Below are 27,927 nucleotides of genomic sequence, written 5' to 3'. Positions count from 1 at the left end.
GATGGGTGCACGCCGGTGCACACATTTATGGTTGTATGTGTGCATATGTCTGCCTCTGCATGCGTGTGCATTTGGCTGCACACACACGTCTACTTGCTAATGCACACGGGCATGTATTTCTCCTGCGCACACATGTGCCTCTGTGTGCATGAGTCTGTGCACATGGATTTGCATGTAGATGCCCATGTGTCTCTGTGTGCGCACTGTGTGCGTGCGTGTGCAGGTGGTGTGTGCACGTGTGTATGTGTGTGGCTTGTATGCGTGCCTGCAGGTCTCTTGGCATGTATTCTGCAAACATGTGGGGGTGTGCACGCCTGCATGTGTGGAAACGCGCGCATGGGTGGAGGCACGGACAGGGGTGGAGGCACGCGCACGGGTGGCAGTGTGCGTGTATGCATGTCTTCATGTGTTCACAAGCATGAATGTGAGTGTGTGCTTGTGTGTATGTGAGGATGCGGGCGCATGTGTGGTGGCACGCGCATGGGGGGCGGTGCGCGCATGGGGGGCGGTGCGCGCATGGGGGCGGTGCGCGCATGGGTAGAGGCGCGGGCATGGGGGCGGCGCGCGCATGGGGGGCGGCGCGCGCATGGGGGGCGGCGCGCGCATGGGTAGAGACGCGGGCATGGGTAGAGGCGCGGGCATGGGGGCGGCGCGCGCATGGGGGGCGGCGCGCGCATGGGGGGTGGCGCGCGCATGGGTAGAGACGCGGGCATGGGGGGCGGCGCGCGCATGGGAGGCGGCGCGCGCATGGGGGGCGTGAGTGTGTGCACCTGTCCGTGGGTGCACGTGCACGTTGCGTCTGTAAAGGTGTGTGTATATCCCCTGTCCCCTGGAAGGGAAGCTGCTTTGCCCTGTCGCTACGCTGCCCCCTCGCACTCCTCAGCATTGGATGTAGCGTCCACAGCCCCCTCCTGAGGCTGAGTGTGCGCCCCCTCCTCGGGGAGAAGGTAAGCTCCCCGCACACGCAGATCCGCGTCCGCGGTGCGTCTCGCTGCATGCCCAGCCTTTCCGCGGTGCCCGGCGGTGGGGACTCTGCTGAATAAACGCATGACCATGTGCCTTCCTCTTTACAGGCGGAGACGGACACTCGACCTACGGGAACCCCCAGGGTAATGGATCCGTGCCGCTCCCGTCTGTAATAAAAACGCTCTTGCGTAGCGCTGTGGGCCGGCCAGCAGGGTCTGGACACACTGTCTTAACCCACAGGCTTTCATGGAGCAGCCTGCCTCTGCGGGGTGCTCACCTCCCTGGGGGCTCAGAGAAGGAGGGCGGAGGGTGGGTCTCGGGGCTCCGAGGGCAGGGAGGGGCTCGTGGACCTGTCCCGGGGCCACCGATGGCTCCTGTGTCTTTGAGCAAGCGCACGAACGGAAGCCAAGAAGGAGAACGGGAAGGAGGGTGTGGAATTCGGCCCTAGAGAAGCCCCCTAGAAGTCCATGCCCGCCCCAGAGCAGGTCCGACAGGGCAGGGGTGGAGGCCAGGAGGCCCACGCTGGTCACACGTTGTTGGCAGAATGCAGCCTCTTAGCAAGCCCGCCTTCACGTTGAGGATGAATGCGCTCGGCCCGACGCCAAGCTTCTGTGCGTCACAGATGCTCCGCGAGAAGGACGCATGGAAGCGCTTTGCAGCCTCTGCGTCCCGACGCGCGTGCACAGCCTCGGGGTTGTGGGGTGTCTGGGCTGGCGTTCGCAGCACAGCCATCCCTACCATTCTCTCGGACACAAGCTGGGGGCTGGAGGGGCGAAGCCCAAGACAAAAATCGAGGTGGCACACGAGGGGTTGCATGGAACGTATGGGGTCCTGCGTCCAGACAGAGGGACTGATGCCAGAGCAGGGTGGGGAGAGGGAAGTGATGCTTCCTGCAGGCCACAGTATCCAAGCCAACGTCCCATGGGGGCCACGTATCCATCCCAACAACACACCAGCTGCTTGACCCACTCTGAGAGAAGACACAGGTGGTTCTCGCCAGTAAAAGCAATGATTTCTTCTTTCTCGGGACCGTTGATTTTTGTCACGCAAGGTCCCAGGCAGAGAAACCAGACTGTTGGCAGTAAGGTTGCCTCCAAGTTGTCAAGGTTATGTGTGTACCTGTGTCCAGACCTTTATGGGCACGTGTGCACTGAATATATTTGCAAAGGTACAAACATCGTACTTGGAAAAAGGTACAAACCCATCCAATTCAACAAATCCACGAAAAACAAATTGAAAAAGGTACAAACCCATCCGATTCAACAAATCCACGAAAAACAAATTGAAAAAGGTACAAACCCATCCGATTCAACAAATCCACGAAAAACAAATTGAAAAAGGTACAAATCCATCCAATTCAACAAATCCACGAAAAACAAATTGAAAAAGGTACAAACCCATCCGATTCAACAAATCCACGAAAAACAAATTGAAAAAGGTACAAACCCATCCAATTCAACAAATCCACGAAAAACAAATCGAGTGCCTCTTATTTGCAATACTCTGCCTTGAATGTCCTGAACTGGTAAGACGTGGTCAATAATCTCGAAATCTTCTGCTTATAGAAGCGGAATCCTTTCCTCGGACTTCTTGTTCTGATTTGCTCTTTATTATTATTATTATTAATTATTATTATTAGTATGTATTTTTTCCCGTGCATGTGAGGGTGTGAAGGGCCCGAGGTGAGATTGTGGGATGACTTACAATGAACGGCTTTCTCACCGGCCACGTGTTTTCTGAGACCCTCTTTGGTTTCTCCGTCCCACAGGAAACATGGTAGCGAAAATCGTGTCTCCTATTGTGTCCGTGCTGGTGGTCACGCTGGTGGGCGCCGCAGCGGGTTTCTGCCAACGCAACAGAATGAGAAACTGTTTCAGGACAAATGGTAAGTGTTGGGTTGTATAAAAATAGTTCCTGGAGCCAGTTACGGGGCTGGGTTATTTCTGGGGACGTCCCATATAGCGGCCTTGCTTAAGGAAGTGGTTTTAAGTTGGGGCCTCATGGGGGATGCTTTTCCGTTTTTTTCCCCATATTTTTAAGCAGCTTTGTGATCTGCAAGAGTGGGTGTTATAACTCACATAGACTGAAACGTTCTCAGCTCGGGGTTGCAATCAGGGGGGCTGATACGGTTTCGATCGATCGTAAGGGACTCGGGAAATGTTTGGGTTGAGGCTGCGATGTTTGTATTCCTCTCCAAAAACAAAAGTATGCAGGGACAGAATTGGAAGGCTTTCTGGTGAATTTGTGCACAGACCCCAGGGAAAGGGGTGGGGGGCCGCTGTGGCTTTCTAGTTCAGGATTTTGGGGGTCCAGTCTCCTGGGTTTTGGAGAATCACGCCTGCTTGGCTACCCTTGGGGGCAGGGGTGGTGGGTGCTGCCCGGTGGCCGGCCCTGAGGACCAGTCTGCAGGGAGGGTCCAGACACAAGGAGGGGTTTTATCGCACAAGCGAGCTGAGGGTGTGTGGAGGTGTGGTCCCCACAGCAAGAACCCACATCGGACTCCATCTGGGCTTTGCAGGGGTGTGTTCACCCACATCTCCTTTGTGTCCCTAAGGAGGGAATCCTGCAGGAACGGTGTTTTAGGTGGGACTGCAAAATCCCAAAACCTGCCCGGGGCCTCCCTCTGCTGGCGGATGGGGAGTACTGACCAAATCCAGACACAGGGGAGCTCGGGTCTACACTGCACCTGGCCCCCCCCCCGCCCCCCCGGAAAGCTTGGGGGAAAACCGAGTCTCTGAAACACCCCTCCCGTGGCTGGCAGCTCCCATGGTCATTGCAGGCACACCGAGCGTGACTTTGGATTCCGTCTTCGGCACGGGCCCGCGGGCATTTCAGAACCCAGCAGTGTAGACCTGAATTGGCTTTTTTCCTGGTGCCTGCCGGAATTTTGTGCCCAACCACCTCACCTTACCTGACTTTGTTTTTGCAGCACCCGGAGTTGTTCTTGTTTTGTTTTGTTTTGTTTTAAATGTGGGTCATGATCTCCCCGTTTATCTGAGACAAAGCCCACTTTTTCTGTTTGTTTGTTTGGTTGGGTTTTTTTGTTTTGTTTTCCCTGCCTGGAAGCTCTTTTTGCTTTTTTGGAGGCTAGATAAACATCCCATCTAGTTTTTCAGTTGGTCATTCTTTTTTTAATATTTTATTTGTTTATTTGAGAGAGAGAGAGAGCATGAGCAGGGGGAGGTGCAGAGGGGGAGGGAGAAGCAGGCTCCCCGATGAGCAAGGAGCTCGATGCGGGACTCGATCCCAGGACCCTGAGATCATGACCTGATGCTTCACGGACTGAGCCCCCCAGACGTCCCCTCCGTTAGCTATTCTTCAGGGATGAGGTCCCCGGGTCCAGCGGAGACCACGTCTGCCTGCCCGTCTGTTAAAGCTACGGTCCTCAGACACCAAGACCGCACACTCGCTGTCATATCATGAGGGGACCCCCCCAAGGTGGGCGAGACTCATCCTGAGGTTACCTGGTCGTGCCGGCTGCCAAACGTGCAAACCGTCTAACAAGTATGAGCATGGCGGCTCCATCTTGGGTTTTGTTTATGACCCGGGGTGCGGGGGAGGTTCTCAGCATTGCAGCGAACTTGGCTCCACGCAGTCACGCTGACGTTGCTCGCTGTGCGGTTGGGTCCGGGAGGTCACCTGTCAGCTGAAGGACGGCTGACACGCCGTCTTGGCAAGTTGTAGGGGGATGAGTTTGCAGTGTGCAACCTGTGGAACTGGACGGGTGTGGCAGCTCCACTTTGAAGCTGCCACACCTTCTGGACACACACTTCTGGGGATGGGGCCACATACGGGGCAACAGGTGGACTGTTTGAGCACGATGCTTCAGCTTTATTTGGTAAACTGCAAGGAATAAAAGCTCCCTCTTCCGAGGTTGTGAAGGTTAATGAAACCACATCTGTAAAAGGGGGTTTGTGCAAATATTAGCTGTGACCAAAAGATATAGTTGGTCAATTCATCCTAGCTGTGACACATGGTTGCCCATCTTCCCTTCCAGGACCAGCGCACGTATGAGGGTTTCAAGATCCAGCGGTTGCTTAGGGAGAAGCTCGGTGTAGACAAGAACCCCGTTCGCCGCTCCCGGGACAATTCCTTTCATTGTCGACATCACCAGCCGCCCTGACGTGTTTTCTGTTCGGCACAGATGAGCCACCTCCCAAAGCATCCCCAAATCCGCTGGATGAGGTGCGTTTGTGAGGATAACCGGGCTCCTCCTTGGGTCGAACGAAGATTATTGCCGCATCTGTTGGTTCGATCGCGAATGTGGATAGATGCTGACTGTGTCCTGGGTTCCCAACACGACCTCACGGTGCAGGACGTGCACATGGGCGACCTGTGCGTGTCGCCCCAAAGCACGGGGAGTGTCCCAGGGCACGGGGTCGTGGGTTCGGGTGCTGTCTTCTGCTGGGGTCTCAGGAGCACCACTGGGGGTGGGGGGGTTTCCAGCCAGCTCTGGGGAGAAGCTTGACCCAGGCTGAGTGTTCATCAGGGAGCCAGCGCCCGCCGGCCTGGCTGATGTGGAATGTGGGATTCTCACCACTCGGGGTGGCTTCGACCAGCCCTCCATCCCCTGCCCCCAACCTGCAGAGGCTGAGGCTGGGTTTCGGGATTGTGCATGCACGGTCGCTCGAGTGCAAGCCATCTCGGGGGTGGGGGGGTGGGGGAAGTGGCCTGGGATGCTTTTCCTTTTCCTGTGAAATCTTATGGTTTCGAGATTTCTGGGAAAATAGGGGAGGCGATCGCGATGTGTGACTCTTGACTGTTCTCGTATTAGTTTCCATCTGATGCTCTCTAGGTTTGTTCTTTAGGCAATGCCATCCTTTTTCTTAGTTTATATATATTTTTTTAGACCCGTAGTAGAGAACCTTAAAAAATGCTCAAGCATCTGAAATGCACACTAGCTATTTGCTTCTATGTTAGTAAGATTTTAGGGGAGAGGGAAAAAGACAGTTTGGGCTTATTGGCATAGTTTCATCCAACTTAGGTCCATGCTTATAGGACTTTCAGGCTTTGCCCTAAATATCAAAATAGAGACAATTTTTGCCATCTGCAACTGATGGAGAGGACCCAGAAAAGTCCTAAATATGCATGCTTTGTGCTCACCATCATGGATTGGGAGCTAGGTCTACAAAGAGGGGGGGCGCCAAAAGCAGAAAGCCCTAAAGAGAGCTTCCCAAATGCAAAAGGGAACTTGCAGCTAAGATGGTGGTGTCTCATGTCAGGGATTCATGTATGAGTTGAGCCATTTCAAGACAGCAGCCCGCAATTCCTGTTGGGACGGGGATGTCCTAGCACGCTTCTCAACTGTTTGCACCCAGGGACGAAGCCACACGGTTGCCGCACGTTTTCTGTATGTGAGTTTCTTTTGACGCTGGTTAAAAGCGTGTGTGAAGGTGTGTGCACGTGCAAATGCATGGAAACACGCATTTGCACCTTCATGGACAGACCTAGATGCAATGGAAGCATTTATAAAGACATCCATCCGTCTGTTTTGTTTTTTCCTGTACCTGTCATACATAAATTTTCATCATTCTAAATAAATGTAAGGGGCGCCTGGGTGGCTCAGTCGGTTAAGCATCTGCCCTCGGCTCAGGTCATGGTCCCAGGGTCCTGGGATCAAGTCCCGCATCGGGCTCCCTGCTCGGCGGGGAGTCCGCTTCTCCCTCTCCCACTCCCCCTGCTTGTGTTCCCTCTCTCGCTGTGTCTCTCTCTGTCAAATAAATAAATAAAATATTAAAAAAAATAAATAAATGTAAAAGAAGAAAGAAAAATACCGCGGTTGGCTTGCCGTGTTCTTGCTTTCTGTAATCCCCACCTACAAGGAGGAGGCAGCATGCCGTGGTAGGTCCACGATTCAGGAAGTTGTCTACGCAGCTTAGCGGCATCGGATAAATGCAGTCCTGAGCGGGGCAGGGTGCCCGTTGGGCGTGTGTCTGCCTGTGGCAGGGTGTCTGCTCCGTTCCGAGGGTCATGGCAGGGGTTTGGGGAGCAGATGGGCACCTGTCACCTTGCCGAGGGAGACGAGTTCTCATCGGCGCCATCTGGAATACGATGGATGGTGAACACTTAAACGTAGTTACAAAATTAAGGGATGAAAATCACCCCCGTGGGGGGCATCAGGGGGCTCAGTGAAGCGTCTGCTTTCGGCTCAGGTCATGATCCCAGGGTCCTGGGATCGAGTCCTGCGTGGGGCTCCCTGCTCAGCAGGGAGCCTGCTTCTCCCTCTGCCCCTGCTTGTGCTCTCTCTGGGTCAAATAAATAAACTAAATCTTAAAAGAAAAGAAAATCACCCAAGTGACAAGCGGAAACTGGCTAATGTTCAACCTAGTTAGAATCAGAATCTTTGAATCATGAGTACTTGGAGGCATATCTTTTTTGGGGTGGGTGGGGATTATATAGCAGAAGCATTTTATTGATTGACTGACTGGTTGATGCCTGAAGTGTGCTTGACCCAGAGTGTTACATGAGTTTCAGGTGGGGGGCATATGTCCTTAAGGAACTCCCCCCGCATCCCGCCCCACCCCCGGGGCCACCAGGACGGCATGCTTCCCTGCTAAAAAGAGGAGAAAAGTCACAATTAGCTGCATTCTGCATGCCATGAAGGAAGGAAAGGATGGTGTTGACCGTATTGTGTAAAAAGCAACACTCCCGGTTCTTCCTGGGAGCTCGAGTGGGTGCCTGGGGGTCCGGGCCTCAACTGTTTGCACCCAGGGACGAAGCCCCGGAATCGAATTTTAGGTGGGTGTAGAGAACGGTGACCACCACGGGAGCTATGCTTTTATTTCCATTTTCCTGCACGCCTTGGAAAGAACTTCTGCTCCCCTCCCCAACCACATATCCATGGCGAAGTGCAATGCTTTCCAGTGGGGGGCGGGGGAGGGAAGTGTGGTCACGCTGATTGCCGTGTGACTTGTGGAGTGGGAAGAAGAAATCACACACACACGCACACGCACAGACACACAAATACCCAAGTTAATATATTCCATTTGTAGCCTGCAGCAGCTACAATGTGACCTTATTTGGAAGTAGAGTCTGCAGCGGTCATGAGCTGAGGTCATCCCGGAGGACGGTGGGCGCTAACCCCACAGGACCGGCGTCCGTGTGAGAGGGGAAATGTGCACACGGACACGCTCGCAGGGGAATGTCGTGCGCAGCTCAGAGTGAAGCTGCCACAAGCCGAGGACTGAGCAGACGCTGGGAAGGGGGCGCTGGAGCAGAGCCTCCCCTACAATCTTCAGAAGGAGCGCAGCCCTGCCCCGCCCGGATCCCAGGCTTCTTGCCTCCAGAACTGAGAGAGCGAGAGAATAAATGTCTGTTGTTGAAGCCGCTGAGTTTGCAGGGTTTTGTTAGGGCAGCCTGAAGAAACTCATGTGTCCAGCACTACGTGCTGGGTACGTGTGTTCCTAATTTACAAGAAAGGATGGGGAACTCACTGAGCTTCCCTAGGGATGTAGCCGTGAAGCCGGTCAGGATTCATCTCCGAACGCTGAGGCCTAATTCATGAGTTCACAGGCTGCCTTCTGCATTTCGAGCTGTGCAACCTGAGGCAAGTGAAACAACCTCTCTGGGCTTCCAGTTACGTCATCTGAAGAATGGGTGTAATCATGGGCTCTGCTTCCCCCAAATGGTGAGGTTGAATGAGCTCCTGTGTGACAAGCATTCCCAGCCGTGCCTGGTAGGTAGCGAGGGCTGCAGGCGGGATGGGGGGAAAAAATACAAATAAACTTTTTTTTTCTTAATATAAGTAGAATTATGCTCATTGCAATATATAAGATATTTGTTAGAGTCAGGTGAGAAGTTGAGACCATGAAATCAAAACTGCAGACACTAACTAAAAACAAGGAGTGTTCGAAAATGTGGGTTTTCCTCCCAAAAAACTGTTCTGTTTTCTGAATCCATAGAGCTCTAGGTAGGTGCAAGGCTTCCCAGCTGAACTACAGTTCCCAGCACCCTTTGCAGGTCATTCTGGTCATGTGACAGCTCTGGCCAATGGCATGCAACCTCGATTTCTGGGGCTGCAGGACCCTCCTGTTTCCCCAAAACTCAGCACCAGTCAGCTTGAGGAGCATCAGGAGTCGATTTTAGTTTTGGGGAGGGGCTGCTGTTCCACCACCTGGTTGCCCTGATGGAGGGACCCTTCATCTGTGGGTCCTCATACCCTACCAATAAAAAGGGCACAAGCTTCCAGCAATAGGACCCAAAAGTCCTGGGGAATGAGCATGGTGACTTTGTTAACTGAGCACGGTGACTTCATTAACTCTTGTGCACGGTGCACGGGAAAGTCGCCGAGACAGCGGATCTCAGTGTCCTCGGCACAAAGGAAGAAAGAGTCAATCATGTGCCAGGGGAGGGAGGTGTTAGCTAATGGGATGGTGGTGGTCCTCACATTGCAAGGGGTAAGTCTGTCCAGTCATCACGGCGCACACCTGACACTTACAGAAGGTTCTCTGTCGATTCTATAGAACACGCAATCGAGCTGCAAAACAAAAGCAAAGGAACAAAAAACCAGTTCTGATTTCCCCCCGCAAGCATTTTTGCTTGGAGCGTGCAGGCATCCCCATGAGCAGATGATGCTTGCGGAGACTTTGGAAAGATGCTCCCGTTTCTTTCATGGTAAATTCACCATAAATGCAATATTCTGTGATAATGCATGACGTGTATAGAATTACGTATGTACAGTATACAATATAGATACACAATGTATTTATATATAAATGCATACATAAAATTTATACTGTATAAAATAAAAATATAGAAAACATGTATATATAAATACAAATATACATTATATATAATTTTATATACATCTGGATGTGCTTCAGTTACAGCTTTATGTTTGCGCTGACATTTTGATATGCATGGAATGCATGCGCGTTCCGTGTGCGATATGGAATCTGACTTTCAAACTGCATTTTTTTTTTTTTTCTGACTGCAATGAAGCTTGTCCATTTTGGAGACTTTTTTAACAAGAGCTGTGTGGGCACCATTATTTTATCTTCTATCAGATAACTCAGTGTAGATTGGGTTGCTTTTTGTTCCAGAGAATTTGAGCCTTTATGTGAGCACATTCATCGTTTTCTTTGAGTTTCTTGTGATTCATCACCAAGTCTCATGCATTTGTCCCCAATTCCAAGGACCCAGCGTCCGTAGCAGCCGGACATCTATCTTGAGCAAGTGTTTGCTGACATTGTGTTTGCTTATTGATTTTACCCACTTTTTCTTTGCATCCTTGGGCTTCTTAAAAAAGCAGCTTTAGGTACCCCTGAAGATGGGGATTTCCACCCATACCATCAATTTTCCGATGCATGTTACTCTCCTTTCACTTGGGCCTTGATTTATTTTGTTTGTTTCTATGACTCGGGCCTTGATTTATTTTGTTTGTTTGTTTCTATGACACCCAGTCATATGGTCAGAAACACAGTAAAAAATAGTAATAATAAAATAAATTTTAAAAAATACCCAGAAACATAGTCTAACAAATCATTGGAAGCAAATAACCTGTGAAAATTTGTGATTTAGCATTGTTTCAAAAAAAATTATTCAGTTTTTTTGCTCATGAGCTAGTGATGGGATCCTAGTTTTGGAAAGTTTTAGGAAGAGCAGACGTCTGTATTCTGACCGCTGTTCCTCCTTTGAAGTCTGCAAGGACAGGAGTGCAGAGTTTGGCTTTCCAGAAATTCACCATTCTGATGCGGGATGCAGACCTAAGGCAAACTTTAAATCAGGTCCCCTATGAAACTGTTAAACACTGTGTTTCTGGAGTCTCTGGGTTTCGGGGCACACTCTCGATGTACACAATGCTTCCTCGCGCTGTAGCCTTCACCTTGGCCCAAATGTAGGTGGTTCTTTGAAAAAAGCTGAATCTCTTCAGTGGGCTTCTTGACCCCCCCCCCCCCAGCATGTTCCATTCCCAATGGATGGTTTTCCATACTCCTTCAGTTCTTTTTAGGGGCCAAGGGCAGGCCACCCCAAAAGGCACCACTTTGGCATATGGATTATTTTATCTTTTTAATTTTTATTTTTTTTAATTCCAGTGTAGTTAGCACACGGTGTTACATTAGTTTCAGGTGTACAATATAGTGATTCAACAATTCCATACATCGCCCAGTGCTCATCACAACAGGTGCACTCCTCCATCCCCATCATCTGTTTCACTCATCCCCCCCACCCGCCTCCCCTCTTTTTTTGTTGTTGTTCATGGACAAAGAAGATATGATATATATATATATATATATATATATATATATATGTATATACGTATACATACACATATATAATATATACACATTGTAATATATTTTATATATGTATTGTATATATATTAGATTCCATTGTGTGTATACATATATACATTGTATATAGTGTGTATACATATGTATACATCATATATATCTGTATATACATATATGTATTACATATATAATGTATATATATAATGTGGATTTATGTATTTATACACATGTGTGTATACATATATACATTATATGTAGCGTGAATACATGTGCATACATTATATATGTGTGTGTATATATATGTATTACATACATAAAATGTGTGTATATATAATGTGTATATATATATTTATACACACAATGGAATGTTACTCAGCCATACAAAAGAATAAAATCTTGCCATTTGCAAAGACATGGATGGATCTAGAGAGTATTATGCTAAGTAAACTAAGTCAGCCAGAAAAAGACAAATACCATGTGATTTCACTCATATGTGGAATTTAAGAAACAAAACATGTTATTTAAATAGAAGTTGCTCAATACACAGCCAGGACAAGGACACGCAGACCCTCCTCTGTCCCCCTGAAAGCAGGAAATAGATCTCCCAAATGAAAAATGCCCTCCCTGTACTAAGAAGTGAAAATACACCGTTATCACCAGAAACTGGAGCTTTAAAGCTGAGAAAGCTGTGTAAATAAATCTTATTTTTTTCTAATCTGCCTCTGCCCAAATTCTGCTCAGAATTCCTTACTCGTAAATTCCAGCTCCCAAACACCTGTTTTTTGTTTTGTTTTGTTTTGTTTTGATGCTTCACAAATATATTGTCTCTTCGTGGAAAATGTGTAAAAACTGCCTGCCTTGGTCATTTCTTTGGGTCTCAGATTTCGACGTTGGGCCTCCGTGCACACGTAATAAAACTTTGTGGGGTTTTGTTTGTTCTCTTGTTAATCTGTCAATTTAATTCCTAACCCAGCTGGAAGACCGTAGAAGGTACAGGAAGAATTTTCTCTTCCCGACACCATGAAGGACTTTTCTTTAGGAATTGTGATGGGGACGGTCCTTGAATGCAGGTGTTTTGCTGCCCGTGATGTGCATCAGCCTGTGCCGAAGACCTGCTGTGTGCAGGTTCTCTCTATGTCTCGGGATGTGCCCGAAACACACCTGCCAAGAGCACCGTGCAAACGTGACACCTTGCCCGTCTCCTCGGCGTCACTGGTGCAAAGCATGGTGTGGACGGCTTCCCTGAGGACTGCAAAGTGAGAGATTCGGCAGCTGTGTGAGGCATCTGGGTGCAGGTGGTAATTGCTTTTTGAGACATGAAATGCTGCCGTACCCAGGGTGCTCAGAGGGTTGTGTATTACGCTGTGCCCTTGCACACTCGTGAAAGAGGGCAGAGCTTGGTTGTGGGTGGAAGGGGTGTGGGGTGGTGCGGGGCCACGCATTTCATGTCTGGCTTATATTTCCCGGGCACACGAGACCTTGGGGCTCAGGGCAAGAGTGGGGGTGCAGAATCTCAAACGGTCACAAGGCAGGTTAGCTGATGATAGGTGCTGTGTTGTCTTGTGATTCTAATGCGTTTGGGTAAAGGAAAAAAAGGCATATTTCGTATATATATAATTATATATGTATTATAAGTATATATCATTTAATAATATATGCTAAATAAATATATAATCTATAAACAATATATATAAATATATAAATATGTTTATTTATATAAATATATTTGTAGATAAAAATTGATAAAAATGTTTATATAAATATATTTATAGATAAAAATTGATAAAAATGTTATATATTTATATAAATATATTTATAAATAAAAATTGATAAAAATGTTTATATATTTATATAAATATATTTATAAATAAAAATTTATAAAAATGTATAAATTTTATATGTTTATATATTTTTACATATATATTTGTATATATATTTTATTTATAAATTTATTTACAGATTATATGTATAATTTATATGTTTATGTATAATTTGTATAATTATATTAATTATATATTATATTTCTAAATTTATATTATCTATATATTTATACAGATAAGTTTATATTATATATGTTTATATATTTAGATATATTATTTATATAATATATAATAAAATAACAAGTATATATATTTATGTATATAATATCCATAAAATAAATTATACATTTATATACAAATATATAAATAAGTACCAACATATTATTTAATAATAAATTAATATAATATACAGGATATATAATATAGAGAGAACATAACATTACATGATATATTATACTGTTATTATATTACATTATATTATATATAATATAGGATCTACATATACAGGATACATATAATATATGAACGCCAGTACATACATTATAGTAACAGCAATAGCATGCATATATATGTTTTATTTCATTAGGAAACTGTGCGAAAAATAAACTTTTAAAATAAATTAGATTTTACACAAGTGCACAATGAGCATTGTTGTAAAGATCTAAGGAACAGGAGCAGGGGAGAAGGGGAAGGTATGGAGTCTTACAGAACCCACCACGCACCCTGCGGGGTTAATATGCCACGCCCAGAGTTCCTCTTTTCCAACCATGTGTCTGTATGAGGCCAGATAGTTCAGACTAAATGGTGTTTTTGAAAACGAAGCAATGTGTAAGCAGATATGAGAAAGCAGCCCTCTTCTAGGAAGCCAGGTATTGAAGAGATTTGCCAATGTGTAAAACAAGGCCACTCTTCCCCTCCGCCAATGTTTGTTTGAGAAGACATATTTATTTTTCCACTAAAAATGTGTGATTTGTGTAAAGCGTAATGGGTTTCTTCTTAAACTTTTTTCCATTTATGATGCTGAGTCAGGGCAAAGTAGGGGTTGAAAGTAAACCAGTAGCCTGTGCTAGAAACACTTTGCTTATTTGTTGTATCAAGTGGTTCGCAATTGTAGTTCTTTATACATCACGATGTGTGTCTTTACAAGTGGGTAAAATATGGATAAATAATTGCAATCGTGATATCCTGTATATATATATAGGGCAAATATTGTCTCTCATTCTCTTGCTTGTGTTTCAGGTTAATTCCTAAGGCCTTGGTCACAAAAAAAAAAGCGTGTTGCACAATCAAATCGGTTAGTGTCTTTTTTTGTAGTTTATGGTTTTGAAATCTATCCCAACACATGGTTATTATTATTTAAAAAAAAAAGTAAGGTTGTATACCTCTCTAATAATGCTGTTTCTGGTGAATGAACGAAAAGTTGCATTTTCTCCCCGGGGCTCCTTTGGGGAGGATGCAGGCTCACTTCTGCAGTTAGCAAACGCCTTTTCCCAGGAACCCGGAGGAGAGCCCAGCTTCCACCCAATGCGCCTACGGTGGAGGTCGCCAGGTGTCCCCTCTGCACGGCTTCCTGGAGACCCACCATGCACAGGAGCCCAGCGACGCCCACGGCAGGATGCCTGCTCTGGGTTTAAAAATGGACCAAGCCTGTGGCCGGGGACCGGGGAGGCTCGCCTGCGTCTTACTGCCATCTGCCCTGCTTTCTGAGCACAAATTCGGAGTAGCAAGGGTCCCACGAGGCAGGCGGGTGTGTGGGGCAGGGGTGGGTCACGATGGAAGTGTGTGTTGGGACACAAGGCAGCTGCTGGGACATCCTAAACCTTCTGTTTTGGACATCTCTGCGGTTCCCTCCCGCTCCCCATTCCCTCCGGCTCTTGTGCATCCTTCCCCACCGTCTCCTGCCCCATCCCCACCTCCTCCAGCAACCAGAGCAGAACTTGGGGTTTGAGCGTGGATCACGAGGCCCCCATTGGCCCCCAGGCTCAGTTTTCTGATCCCAGGGGCTCAGGGGGTTGCTGGAGGATGTGCATCCCTCACAGTTTCCCCAGGGAGCTGCTAATGCTGTCTGCTCAGGGCTGACCCAGGGCTGGCGAGTGCGTGGGAGGCTCAGGGGCTGGGGAAGGGGCGATGCTTACTTCTTTCAACCCCCCATCATGCACCTGGTGTTGTTTCCTGTTCTGCTGAGAGCTGTTAGAACGCCAGCAGGCATTCCAACTCCACCTTTTGGAGACGTATGGGGTTGACAGGATACAGAATGGTTGGGGAGGAGGTAGAGACCAGGGATGCACTCTGGACCCTACCACGAGCAGGACGCCCCACCCCAGCAAGGATTTGAAGCCTTTGAGAAGCAAGACCCCAGCAGGGAGCCGGCATGACCTGACTTTTGCTCCTGGTAATTCGCCCAGATGCCCATGATGTGCATGTGCATCGGAGCCAGAGGCTTGTGTTCCACTTGGAGAGAGATGTGCCTGCCCCGTGGCAGTGGGAGAGGCGGGAGGCTGCCCTCTGCACAGCTGACCAGCCACCAGACACTCCATCGAGCATGCACACCCCCGATGGTGCCCACTGCATTTTTGTCTTCATCATTCCACACAGAGACCCGAGACATATGTCGAGGAAGCTGTGGGGGTGGCCGGGGAAGGGAGAACACCCCCATTTCTTCAGGGCCTGGCAGAGGGTTCTGTTTGGCTCAGCCCCAAGCTGGCTTCTGCACCCAGAAGGCTCTCTTGCTACAGGACAGAGTTTCTGAGTGAGGGGCAATGTCTGGAGACATTTTCAGTTCTTACAGCTGCGTGTGGGGGTGCTCCTGGCACCTGGCGGGTGGAAACCAGGGATGCTGCTTGAGATTTCACAGTGCACAGGACGTCCCAGCTCAAAGAATGGTCCAGCCCCAGATGTCAGTCCTGCTGATGCCAAGAAACCCTGCTTTAGCACTAGAGACTCCATCCATCCATCCATCCATCCATCCATCCATCCTTCCATCCATGCAACCATCCATCCATCCCTTCATCCATCCATCCATCCATCCATCCATCCATCCATCCATCCATCCATCCCTTCATCCATCCATCCATCCATCCAAACAACCATCCATCCCTTCATCCATCCATCCATCCAAACATCCATCCATCCATCCAAACATCCATCCAAACATCCATCCATCCATCCATCCATCCACCCACCCATCCACCCACCCATCCATCCATCCATCATAACTATCCATCATCTATCTATCCATCTATCTATCTATCTATCTATCTATCTATCTATCTATCTATCTATCTATCTAATGTATCATCCATCCATCCATCCATCCATCCATCCATCCATCCATCCATCCATCCATCATAACTATCCATCATCTATCTATCTATCTATCTATCTATCTATCTATCTATCTATCTATCTATCTAATCTATCATCCATCCAACCATCCATCCATCCATCCATCCATCCATCCATCCATCCATCCATCACAGTACCTAGCACCCCAGGGGTGATTCTGCCCCTCAGGGGACCATTGGCAATGTCTGGAGTTGTTTCTGGTTGTCACACTGAGGGAGGGAACAGCATGCTCCTGGCATGTGGTAGGTGGAGACCAGGGACAGTGCTCCACACCGTACACAGTACACGGGACGCCCCACCTCAGACAGTGACCTGCCCCACATGTTACTGGTGCCAGGTCGAAATCCTGCTGCTGGGTAACTTCTAACCCATGGAAAGGGGACAATTTGGGAACCTCACTGCCCTATGTAGTAAAGGAGACAGGAGCTGTCTGGGACATTCGGAAATAGATCTCTGGTTGTTGGAGGTCTGTCCCAGGACCCATTCCTCAGAGGAGGGCCTTTGCACACAGCACTCCACAGTTTGCTCACTTGAGGCCAGACTGAGGCCAAACAGAATGAGCTGTGGCATGGATGTGCGGGGACACTTGGCAAATATTGGAGCCAACGGCAAGATCAGCACAGAGGCCAGGGAACCTCCACCTTCCCCTGGAAGCGAGGGGGTTTTGGGGGGCTGAGCAGGACTCACGTGAGACCTGCCCCTTCCCCCGCCTGTCCAGCTTCCTGTGAACATTTCTCCCCTTCCAGGCTGGTGGGCCGGGGATAGGACACAGGGTCACTGACACCAGAGGGGGCTCTCCCCAGATATTTCTCAGATCCTGAGGCTCCCACCGCTAGGTCAGAGGCTGCGGGGATGTTGAGGAACCTTCTAGAGGCTCCATAAGCCCTGCAGATACCTGACACAGGGTAGAAACGGTCAGCGTGATGAGGCGGGCGGGCGCTGCACGTGTGGTTTCCAGAGGGCGCTTCCCAGGGCCTGCACCCCCTTGCAATTCCTTAACAGGTCTGGGCCTGTCTGTGGGGTGGGGTGTGTGGGGTGGAAAAACCCTGCCAGTATTTGTCCCCCGAGGCTGATGGTTATTGATCGAGGGTGCTGTCTCTATGGACAGGTGCTTCTAGAACCCGGGGCACTTCCCTTCTCTGTCTCCGTCCCTTCTTTTCCCAGGCCAGTGAGCCCCGGTGGCTTTGGAGCATGCCCAGCCCCCATTCCCCATGGGGTCGCGAGTGGGTGACTTGTCCCAATGGGGAACCAGATGAAATCCAGCAAAGCCCTGCTCTGGGGAAGCTGAGATGCTGGGATGATAGTAATAATAATATCAAGATAATAATTATATTGCTTGGCAATATCCGTCTGATTGTTAATGAGGTTTAGCATGGGCGATATCCTCTTGGACCTTTTTCTCTCATTTCTGGAGCCTCAGTTGTGCCAGTTCCCAAGTGTGGGATGTGGAACCCTAGGTGGGGGATCCCTGACACCCCAACGTCTGTGGGGGGTTGGGAGGAGCAATTTTCATAATAGCACAAAGACCTTGTTCATCTTTTTAAACTACGTTGGTATGTGTACTGATGGTGTAGACATGATGTGGGGTGAACCTGTGGGGCAGGTGGCTGGGTGACCCCCTCTGGGACTCCTCTCTCCTCCTCCCCCACCCCAGGTGACTTTACAGGGCAGCAAGCCCAGCTGTTCCGTTCCTGAGCAATGGCACGTCAACTCCCCCCCACACACACATTCTTCTCATGAGCCTTCAAGCTGTGTGTCCAACATGTTCAGCTCTCCAGGGCCGCACCCCTGGGTACCCGCTGCCCCTGTGCTCCCCCTTTCTCTGTACATTCAACTGGACTCATGCAATAGCGGGAGGGTTCAAACCAGGGGCTCCTGGGTCCTCCCTGTCCTGCCCAGTTCTGGACGATTGACTTGAACTACTTCCTAAATTTCACTTGTGCGCACCTCCATCCATTCAAGGATGCACGCATTCACTCATCCCCTCGTTCATACATTTAATTCGTTCACTCGTGCACACATTCATTCATTCATGAATACACGCATTCATTCATTCCCTCGTTCATACATTTGATTCGTTCACTCACTCCTGCGCATACTACTCATTCATGGATGTGGACCTTCACGCACTCATCCAGTTACGCATCCATGAGCTCACTGATTCGTGCACTGAGCCCAGTCACTCCCTCACTCCTAGATCCCCTCCTTCATTCCCGCACGCATGCGCTCCGTTATTCCTGCCCGTACTCACTCACGCACTGGTGCGCGCACAGCCTCACTCGCGCCTTCGCTCGTGGGTACACTGGCATTCATGCGTGCGGCCCGTCACTAACCTCCAGGTCCGGCGCGCGTGGACTGCACCCACCCGCTCCCCGCTCCCCGCGGGCCCGCCCGGCCGCACCCCTGCATGCGCACGCGCGCCCTCCCCACGCACACACTCCCCGGTGCATCCGCCCATGCGCGCACGGATTCACGTGCTGAGGCGCCAAGTCCCCGTCTCCCTTGTGATGCTCCCTGCGCCCACGCTCGCCTCCCTCCTCCGCCCGCCCCCGAGTTCAGGCCGACCGCGTGTGCCGCTGGCCCGGGGGGAGGCTTCCAAGCGCGGCGTCTCCAGGGCAGCCGGCTGGCCTCGGGCCCGGGCCGCCGGGCCACTGCAAACATTTACTGTGGAGCGGGCTGGGTAAAGGTTACAGGTCCGAACTAGAAAGCACGCGCGCCCGGATTCCGCGGGGAGGGGGCCGCGGGGGGCAGGGGCGGGGCGCGGGGACAGAGGGCGGCCGCGGCCCCTCTGCGGCTCTCCCCGGGCGCGGACACAGGCGGCAGGCGGCGCGCGGGCGAGGCGGGCGGGGGCCGCAGCTCGGCGGTGGGGGGCCGGCGCCCGGGGGCCGAGCGGGGGTGGGGCCGGGCTTCCGGCGAGCGGCCAATCGCGGGGCGCGGGCGGCGAGGCCCTCCCAGCGCGGGCGGGGCCTGAAGCGGCCGGAGCGCGCAGGAGGTGTGGGGGGCGAGGGGCTGCGGGGGCTGGGGAGTGGCCTGCGGAGGGCGGCGCGGGGGCTGCCTGAGCGCCCCGAAGGTGCGGGGGGCGCCGGCTGGGCCGGAGCGCGAGGGAGGCGCGGGGCGGCGGGCGTGGGCAGGGCTGGGGCTGCGGGAGCGCGCAGGAGGTGCGGGGGCTTGGAGGCCGCTTGGGCGTGCCGGGGACGCGGGGGGCGCAGGGCTGCCAGAGAGCCGAGGGACGAGGTGTGCAGCGTGGGGCGCGCAGTGGGGTCCTCGCGAGAAAGGAGGTGACGGGGGCGCGAGCCCGGGGTGGGGCCGGGGCCTCCAGGAGCGCGGAGGCGGGGCGGGGCGCAGCCGGGCCGCAGGTGACTGGGGAGCGGCCGAGGAGCCGAGGGGTCGCCGGGCGGGAGTACAGGACCCACCGGAGCCAGGAAGAAGTGCCTGGCGCGCTGGGGACGCTTCTGACACCCGGGCGCGCAAGGGCCTGAGGGTGTCCCGGCACGGGGAGTATAAGCGGGGCGCAGAGGGGTCGCAGGTGACTCCGGGGCGAGGACGGGGGGTCGAGGGGAGCCTGGCGGGAGGACAGAGGCTGCCCACGAGCGCGGAGGATGAGGCGCAGGGCATGGGAGTCGTGGAGGTGGCGTCGGTTCAGCGGGGCCCAGGTGACGCGGGGCCGGGTAGGGGGGCGCTGGGCTGGGGCTGCAGCTCTTACGGGGTGTCTGGAATGCCGAGCTGTCGCCTGCAGGCCTGGAAATCTGCGAGGGTCCCCTGGAGACGAAGCCTCTGCTAGGCCCTGCTCGGGGCGGCAGAGTCCACCCCCCACGCCCAAGAGAACCCAGGCGCACGTCGGCACCACTGCGCCCAAACCATGCCGGGTAAGTCCGTGAACGCTTTCGGCCCAGCCTCCCTGTTCCTTCTGGGACCTGTGAGATCGATCTGTTCTGGGGAGAACCCCCCCCTTTGCCGGCACAATCACCCCCAGCCCCCTGGCCTCCCCAAAGCCTCCCCAGCGTATCCCTGCGTTTGCAGAGCCTGGCACTGCTGGGTTGCAGATGGAGATGGGGTGAGTCTCACCCGCTGGGAGGGGTCCATATATAGCCTGATCAGGGGGCCTCGAGATTCCTGAATTTCCCTTCTGTAAAAGGCAGCCCTAGGAATTTAGATGTGCTAGTTTCTTGGGCAGTTCTCACCCACTGGTAGACAGATAGGAAGTTCGTGCCCCTAAAACTTTAGGAACACAGTGCCTTTGGAGGTTCCCAAGTTCAGACCACGGGGTGTACTCCTTTATTCCAATAAAGATTGGGGTAATCCCCTGGCAGGGCAGTGGGCTTGGGATGGCCACATGGCTGGGGTTTAGGGCAAGACCTGGCCCCCGAGGGTCAGATTCAGTCCTGCACACCTGCCCTTCAGGGGGGTTTGGGTACATCAGATGTGGGCAGTTCAGAGGGCTAGAAATTAGATAATGGGACTGTGGCTTTAACCCATAAGAGAGATGCCTGTCCTGTTTTTATCATGAAGACACCCCATCTTGCACCAAACCAGACCCGATCATCCATGAGCGCATTTTTTTTTTTAAACAACAGGTTACTTTGTATTTGGAGGAGCAATTTGGTAAAATCACAGAGGAGCTTCCATGCTGTTTTTCTCCTGCCTGGCCTCAGAAAGGAAAATGGTTGAGGCGGGGTTTCCTGTGGTTCCCGCTGTAGGACTCTGTCTCGAGGAGAAGGAGAACGGTTTCTCTGTTCCAGGGAGCGGTGTGCAGCTCTCCACAGTAAAAACCACTCTCCCCCCAAAGCCACTAGGGCCCATATAATGGCAGCATTCAATGAGCAACCTTCGGATGCATCTCCATCAGCCCTGGAATGTGCTCGAAGACCCGAAGTGGGTATTCGGCATGTTTTTGGGGAACAAAAACCACCTTTGAGTGAAAGAGGAGGGGCCAAGGAGGAAGCTAGCCATGTTATTTCGGGGCGGTGGGTGGCGGGCAGATAAGAAGATGGGTCCAGTGGAGGACACACAAGGAGTAGAAACGGATAAAAATGAACCTTTCTCCCAGATTCATTACAAAACTCTCAGCCACCATGTTCTTCGGGCTGAACTTGATGTTGTGAGAATATTTATTTTTTCTTAAACCCGTGGTTGGAGTACAGCCACACGTGTTCTGTTTCCCCGCTCTGTGGTAATGCCTAAAGTCCCCACCCCGGCGCCATGTTGGGTGGCAGCTGACTCTAAATGCAGTGTCCTTGGATGGTTGTGGACATGCCTTGATACAGCGAGACTTGCTCATTGGTAGCTTCTTAAAAGCAAGGCAGTGTGGCCTCTGAAGACCCGTTAATGAGTTTTCATCCTCGTTACCTTAAAATCCACTGGTCTGTCTTTGCACCTCTGACGGTGCTCTTCTCTGTGAGTGATCTTGCAACATGGTGCACGGGGCCCTGGTGGCCAGCCTTCAGACGTGCACGTCTTTCTTGCAGAGCGTGAGTTTGCGTGTTGGGGTCGCTGGAGAGAGGGGGTTGCTCTCCGGGGGTGCTGTGGTGTCATCCTTTTGATAGGACCACGAATCCCTCCATCCTAAGCAAGGGCGGAGTCTACCCACTCTCTGGACCCAGCACTATCTCCATCCATCCTGCAAATCAGGAAGCTTCTGGACAAATAGCTTGTCCTCAGTGTGTCACTTGGGGTCCCCAAAGCCCTCCCAGGTAATGTGCTCCCCTCCACGGACCGTGGAGCAGCTCTGCTCCCAGGACCTCCCGGCTTCCCCCTCCCTCACCTGTGACTTGTTTCTCACGTGGAAGCAGCTGATGTGTTCAAACCAAGTAGGTCTGAAACATGAGATGGTTGGAAATCTAATTGTTCTGGTGTCTGGTTTGATAACTCTCTGGGGAAGGAGACCCATATTTATCAACCATGCTGAGTCAAAACAGACCCTGGCAATTGGATAACAGTTTCCTTAGTGATCATTGAGAGGAAAAAGGAGTAGGAATAATCTAGTTGGATATTTTTCACGTCTTTGTGTTAACTTCCATTTAGAAGGAATTTGATGTTCTTTTTAGGACTATCCAACTAAGCTCTGTTGCGAATTTTCTTTTTCTTTGAGGAGGATCCAATTTAAATTGTTTACATATGAAATATATAGCCAGTTACAATGATGGAAATGTAGCTTTGTAGAAAAAGATAGTTTCTCAGCCTGAAAAGGGCAGTTGCATATAAAATTAAACCTGATAGGGTCACCAGCTGATTGCTCCGCTTCTTTTCCCCAGGGTGGGTGTGACATTACCTGGTCTGCTTCCTGAGTTTAATGCCCCAATTTATTAGGGTGCTAAACAAATCCCACAGATGGGGTGCCTTAAAGAACATATAGTTATTCCTCCCAGTCCTAGAGGCTGGGAGTCTGAGATCCAGGCGGAGCCAAGGCTGGGTCCTCCTGAGGTGTCTCTCCTTGGTGTGTAAACTCTGTGTTCTTCCTGTGTCCTCACATGGTCATCCCTCTGTCCGTGTCTGTGTCCTCATCCCCTCTTCCTGTGAGGATCCCAGTCTTAGGGGATCAGGGCCCACCCCAATATTTTACCTGAATCCCGTCTTTCAAGACCCCATCTCCAAATATATCCGCATTCTGAGGTCCTGGGAGTGAGGACGTCCTACGAGTTTGGCCGGGGGACAGGGGGGACATATTTCAGCTCATAATACCCACTGATTAAAGCGGTTACATTTATGTCCTTATAAAAATGCAGCAAAACCAGTGTATGCAGTTACCAGTTTGGGTGACTTTGCTGTTTGTATTATATTCCATCCTGTACCTTCCCTCAGGCAAATGCAGCTGCACCTTCCTCTTGTCTGGACAGCCATCCCATTGCAGAGTGGTCTGTTCTGGACATGGGACTCTCTCATCACCCTGATGCCTTTGGAGGATCCCAGTCTTTGTGCCCATGTCTCAGACATGTCCATGAGGGGTGTCTCCTGCCCCTAAAACATCTTGTAGATATAGGTAGATAGATATACGATAGATATAATGGATAGATGGATAGAAAGATATGGATAGATGGATGGATGGATGGATACTATGGATGGATAGATAGATGATATGATGGATGATAGATATGATGGATAGATATGACGGATGGATCGGTAGATGGATGGATGGACGGATAGGTAGACGTAGGGATGGATGGATAGATAGATGGATGGTTAGATAGATGTAGGGATGGATGGATGGATAGATCAGATGGATGAATGGATAGATAGATAGATAGATGATAGATAGATATGATGGATGGATAGACAGATACATGGAAGGTTGGATAGATGGATAGAAATATATGATGGATGAATGGATGGATACTATGGATGGATGATGGATGGATAGACAGGTGATAGGTATGATGGATGATAGGTATGATGGGTAGATATGACAGATGGATGGGTAGATGGATGGATGGGTAGATGGATGGATGGATAGATCGATAATATGATGGATGGATAGACAGATACATGGAAGGATGGATAGAAAGATATGGATGGATGGATGGATAGACAGACAGATACATACATACATATTTTGGGGGGCTGTAAAGTTGAGTTTCGAACTTTACTGTCTGAGTGTAACCCACAAGTCACAGTGGTGACGCCAGGAATCCGCAGACCCTTCTTAATTCGGGAAAGAGACCGCAGCAGCAAGAACGTGCAGCTAGGAGCCTGTTCTAACAGGCGCATTTTGGAATTTACCCCCATGGAATGTAAAAGGTCAAGGAGGCGGTCCCCGTGGGACCCAGGCCTCAGAAGCTTGCGTTCGTCATGTTATATTTAGCGTGAATGCCAGTCCTTCGGGCCCTGCTTTGGGAGCCGCCGGCCCGGGGAGGGGAGGACGCTCTGCTCTTTGAGAAGCGAGGTCTGTGTGTTCCTGCCCTGCGGTGCGTGCTGCGAATTTTAATCTCTGCAGACAGCCCAGGAGCCTGCACAGGATTTCTTTAAACTGTTGTCTCTCTCCTGGCAACGAGCTCCTGGGGGAGCAGGAATTAAGTTGGTTGGAAGTCCCCATAAAAGCTACCAGCACTGCGAGGATGCACTTAGACTGGAAATTGCCATCAGTTGGATCCCCTGTCAGCATTTCTTCCCCACCTAGTGAGACACTGTGAAACTGGGCACAGTTTTGTTTTGTTTTGTTGTTTTGTTTTGAGTTGGGCAGACATCTGCATCCTAGCTCAGATAATTGGGCAGTTGCTTACATGTTTTGATGTGTTTGTTTCTCAGATTCAGGTATTTGGGGTGAGTTTTTTTAGACTCGAATGCAGAGCAAATCAAGGCATCACGTGCAGGCTCCTTACACTCTGTGTGTGTGTCTGCGTGTGTTTGTGTGTTTTCAAAGGAAAAGATGGAGGGGGTGCCCGGGTGGCTCAGCATGTGACTCTTGATCTCGGAGTGATGAGTTCGAGCCTCACGTTGGGCAGAGCGATTACAAAGAAAGAGAGAGAGAGGAAGGAAGGAAGGAAGGAAAGAGGAAAGGAAGGAAAGAGGGAAGAAAGGAAGGAAAGGAAAAGGGACAGAAGGAAGGAAAGGGAAAGAAGGAAAGAAAGGGAAGGAAGGAAATACAGAAGGAAGGAAATACGGAAGGAAGGAAAGAGGAAAGGAAGGAAGGAAATGAAGTGTTCTTAGTGAACATTTATAAACTATGGAGCAGGTACTCGGTTCAGTTGGTGAAGCTTCAGAGAGGGGTGACCACCAACCCTGCCACCTTCTGAGACCCACCAGGAACGTGACTCTGGTGTCTTTGTCCACACCCACAGTATCTGACCAGGCGTTCGTGACGCTGGCCACCAACGACATCTACTGCCAGGGCGCGCTGGTTCTGGGACAGTCACTGAGGAACCAGCGTGCGACCAGGAAGCTGGTGGTGCTTATCACCCCACAGGTGTCCAGCCTGCTCAGGTAAGTCGGGAAGATGCTCCCGTGCCTGGCTGATTCCTGCGTCTCTAGGACCTGTGCTTGCGGAGGTCCCGGGAACCGTCGGTGTGTCTGGAGCTCCCGCTGACTCGGGGGGCATCTGACGGTGGTACGCTCGATTTGTTATCAAAGGAAGTGAGTCTCGGTAGAGGAAGTGAGAGGTTTAAGGTTGGAGGTTGTAGCCAGTCACATTTGGTTCTGCAAAATCCTGCAATGTGCAGCATAGATTTTTACATCCTGGTATGTCCCCGTCACCATGTAGGATGTTTCCCAGGGAATATGAGTAGAGGTACCTCTAGGGGGCTGTGCCGTATGCATGGCTCTTCTGTTGTGGTGGTGAGTGCATGTCTAGGGGCGAAGGGTTGCTCTCTCAATTGAGTTTCTCTCAATTGCTCTGGAAAACAAAGCCTGTTCACTAGGCTTAGAGATGTAACAAGCAGGTGGGACGCGGGGGCCAGCCGAGCCTGGGATCGGTGATAGATGAGCATCAAAGAGCAGGGCCGTCAGGCGGAGCAGATGCGTGGCTCCTGAGAGCTGGAACGCATGAAACACCTGATGGCCACGTGAATGGTGCCACGTGGCTGGCTCCACTATGAGCTTCCTACACAAGCTCACTCATGTGAATCACATGATTCCCCTTGGGTTGGGTGCTGTTGATGCCGGGCTTGCTCCCATTGACCAAGACTCCTCGGGCAGGCGTAGCAGAGCGGGGATCTCAGCCTGCCCTACTCCATGCTCCAGTCCACCATCTACTCCTCATGACGAGAGACTGTGAGCTATCCAAAGGTCAGTGGTCAGCGAGGGTGGATCTGAGGGTCTGAGGAAGCAGAGGGGAGACCGTGGGGTGGAGGCGGTGCCACCCCAAGATAAGCAGGGCTCCCTTTTGGTAGCCAGTGAGGTCACACTCAGCAGACACAGGGTTCATAGAGGGAAGCGTGGTAGGCAGGGACAAGGAAGTGGGGGCAGGTTGCTGCCATGATGGGTCCATGACGTGTCTCCTGGAAACAGCCGGGTGCCCGTGCAGTGATCTGAATGCACGTGACTCCCAGAGTCCGGGAGCTGCGTGCTCTTGGCTTAAGATTGCCATGCCGGGCTTGAGAGGGGAGGTCAAGGATGACTCCACGCTTAGATTGATAAGGATGCCTGCAGGTCCACGTGCGTGTGCTCACAGATGCAGACACCTGAGCCCCTTGGCGCCTCGGTTGTGTAGAGTGGGTTGTGCATTCCAGCCTGAGTGTGAGGACGTTCCCATCTGTAGACACATGTGCGGTGGTGTCCCCACAATATCACGAATGGTGCTAGTTCACTTGGGAGACCATCTGTCCCTTCTGGATGTTCCCAGGTGACTGATGTCAGCTCGGTGTAGCCGTGTGCATGGAGACTTCTCTTGAAGGCGGCTGCTGTAAGAATAGAGCTTCATGAATTTGCGGCTTCTGGAGGCATGGTCCAGATGCCTGCAATATGGAGGAGCTCGCAGTTTGCCACGGGCAAATGCAAAGAATGGCAGAAGAGTTTTGTGATAGACGCATGGGCATGGGCATGAGGGTCTTCCAGTTTGTTCTTGGCTGTAGGCGGCGTGGACAGGGCCATTGTGTTCATGTGTGGGGTGAGCCTGGAAGGGTAGTGGGAGGTTAGAGGAGGCCTTCCTGGAGGCAGGGGTTGGCAGAAGGGAGTCAGGCTCTGGGTGAGCAGCATTGGAGGACACGGGGAGGCCCAGAGTTTGCAGAAGCCTGGAAAAGTGTGCATGGGCTCATCTCTGGTACGCTGATGGCCACTCGAGTAAGGGGTTGTCCCAGTTAGCACAGGGCACCAGTAGAGGGGGCTGCGGGAGCTGCGGTGGCCCCTGGAATTCCATCAGGCTGTAGGAGGCACAGAGACTTCATTACTCAGTGCGAGGACATGGCCCCTAGAGGGGTTTCCCACTGTCCTTCACTACATCATTAAAGGAGTGGTGTCAGGTTCGCTCAGCCAGCTCTTGGGGCTGAGATCTGAAAGGCCAGTTCTGATCCGGACTAGGTAGTCCGAAGGAATGAGGAGAGCCCACCCGCTCCTTGACGAAGCATCAGGTGGGAAAGCCCACTTTCTGTGTCAAGGTGAAGACACACAGAAAAATTTAAATCAGCACCAAGCCTGCAAGACATCTCCCCAAGTGAAGGTGGGGACGTCATACTCAAGTTCAGGGGAGAGACCGTATTCGTGAAAAAAGTTAGTGCGGGGTGAATGGAAGGACTTTAGAAAAGATCCGAGGAGTGCTTTTAATAAAATTCGTGGAAGTAGAGATTTGTTGATAGAAATAGAGCTGCTCGGGGGGATGGAGTTGAAAGGGGTCTGGCTGTGAGCTGAGGAAATGTTAGCAGTCAATAACAATTACGAAAAATTAAACTTTCTAGAGACCCCATTACATGCAATCCGCCCTGCAGACTGTGAGAGTCATTGTTATGGAAAATGTCAGATGCTTCCTGGTATCTGAGCATAAGTTTATAGAGTAGGAAGCTTTAAAACAGAGGTGGGACTGCTCCAAAGCTGAGAGCAGATGAAACCAGCTTGGAAACAAGGATGTATTTGAAGCAAATTTCCCAAAGTGAAGAAACACCAGAAAAAGTGGGTATCACCAAACGTGAGAAAAGCAAATAAAG

General features: G+C 50.8%; 2 protein-coding genes and 1 long non-coding RNA gene across 12 annotated transcripts in view; 2 read left to right on the top strand and 1 right to left on the bottom strand.

The window, feature by feature from the left end:
- XG (Xg glycoprotein (Xg blood group)) overlaps window positions 1–6,737 on the top strand; it is a 39,361-nt gene extending 32,624 nt beyond the window's left edge. For all 4 annotated transcript variants that reach the window (XM_036097782.2, XM_078063919.1, XM_078063920.1 and 1 more), the window contains 3 exons: window positions 1,074–1,109; window positions 2,735–2,851; window positions 4,964–6,737. In XM_036097782.2, coding sequence (XP_035953675.1) covers window positions 1,074–1,109; window positions 2,735–2,851; window positions 4,964–4,980 — 170 coding nt within the window. In that variant the 3' untranslated portion in view covers window positions 4,981–6,737. The remainder of the gene's footprint in view (window positions 1–1,073; window positions 1,110–2,734; window positions 2,852–4,963) is intronic.
- A 2,381-nt stretch (window positions 6,738–9,118) lies between these two features.
- Window positions 9,119–18,783, bottom strand: LOC118539326 (uncharacterized). The gene is made up of 3 exons (XR_004919116.2): window positions 18,697–18,783; window positions 14,401–15,921; window positions 9,119–9,442 (listed from the first exon to the last, which is right to left on the bottom strand). It is a non-coding gene; the product is annotated as an uncharacterized LOC118539326 (long non-coding RNA).
- Window positions 18,784–19,725: 942 nt separating this feature from the next.
- Window positions 19,726–27,927, top strand: part of GYG2 (glycogenin 2) — a 35,095-nt gene continuing 26,893 nt past the window's right edge. For 4 of the 7 annotated variants that reach the window (XM_036097811.2, XM_036097809.2, XM_036097804.2 and 1 more), the window contains exons 1-2: window positions 19,896–20,016; window positions 20,100–20,229. In XM_036097811.2, the coding sequence (XP_035953704.2) occupies window positions 19,977–20,016; window positions 20,100–20,229 (170 nt within the window). In that variant the 5' untranslated portion in view covers window positions 19,896–19,976. The other 3 variants (XM_036097812.2, XM_036097805.2, XM_078064346.1) reach the window with 2 other exon arrangements.

Source organism: Halichoerus grypus, chromosome X (assembly GCF_964656455.1).
Source record: "Halichoerus grypus chromosome X, mHalGry1.hap1.1, whole genome shotgun sequence".
In the NCBI taxonomy this organism is placed as follows: Eukaryota; Metazoa; Chordata; class Mammalia; order Carnivora; family Phocidae; genus Halichoerus; species Halichoerus grypus.
This window is presented reverse-complemented; position numbering and strand designations above follow the sequence as displayed.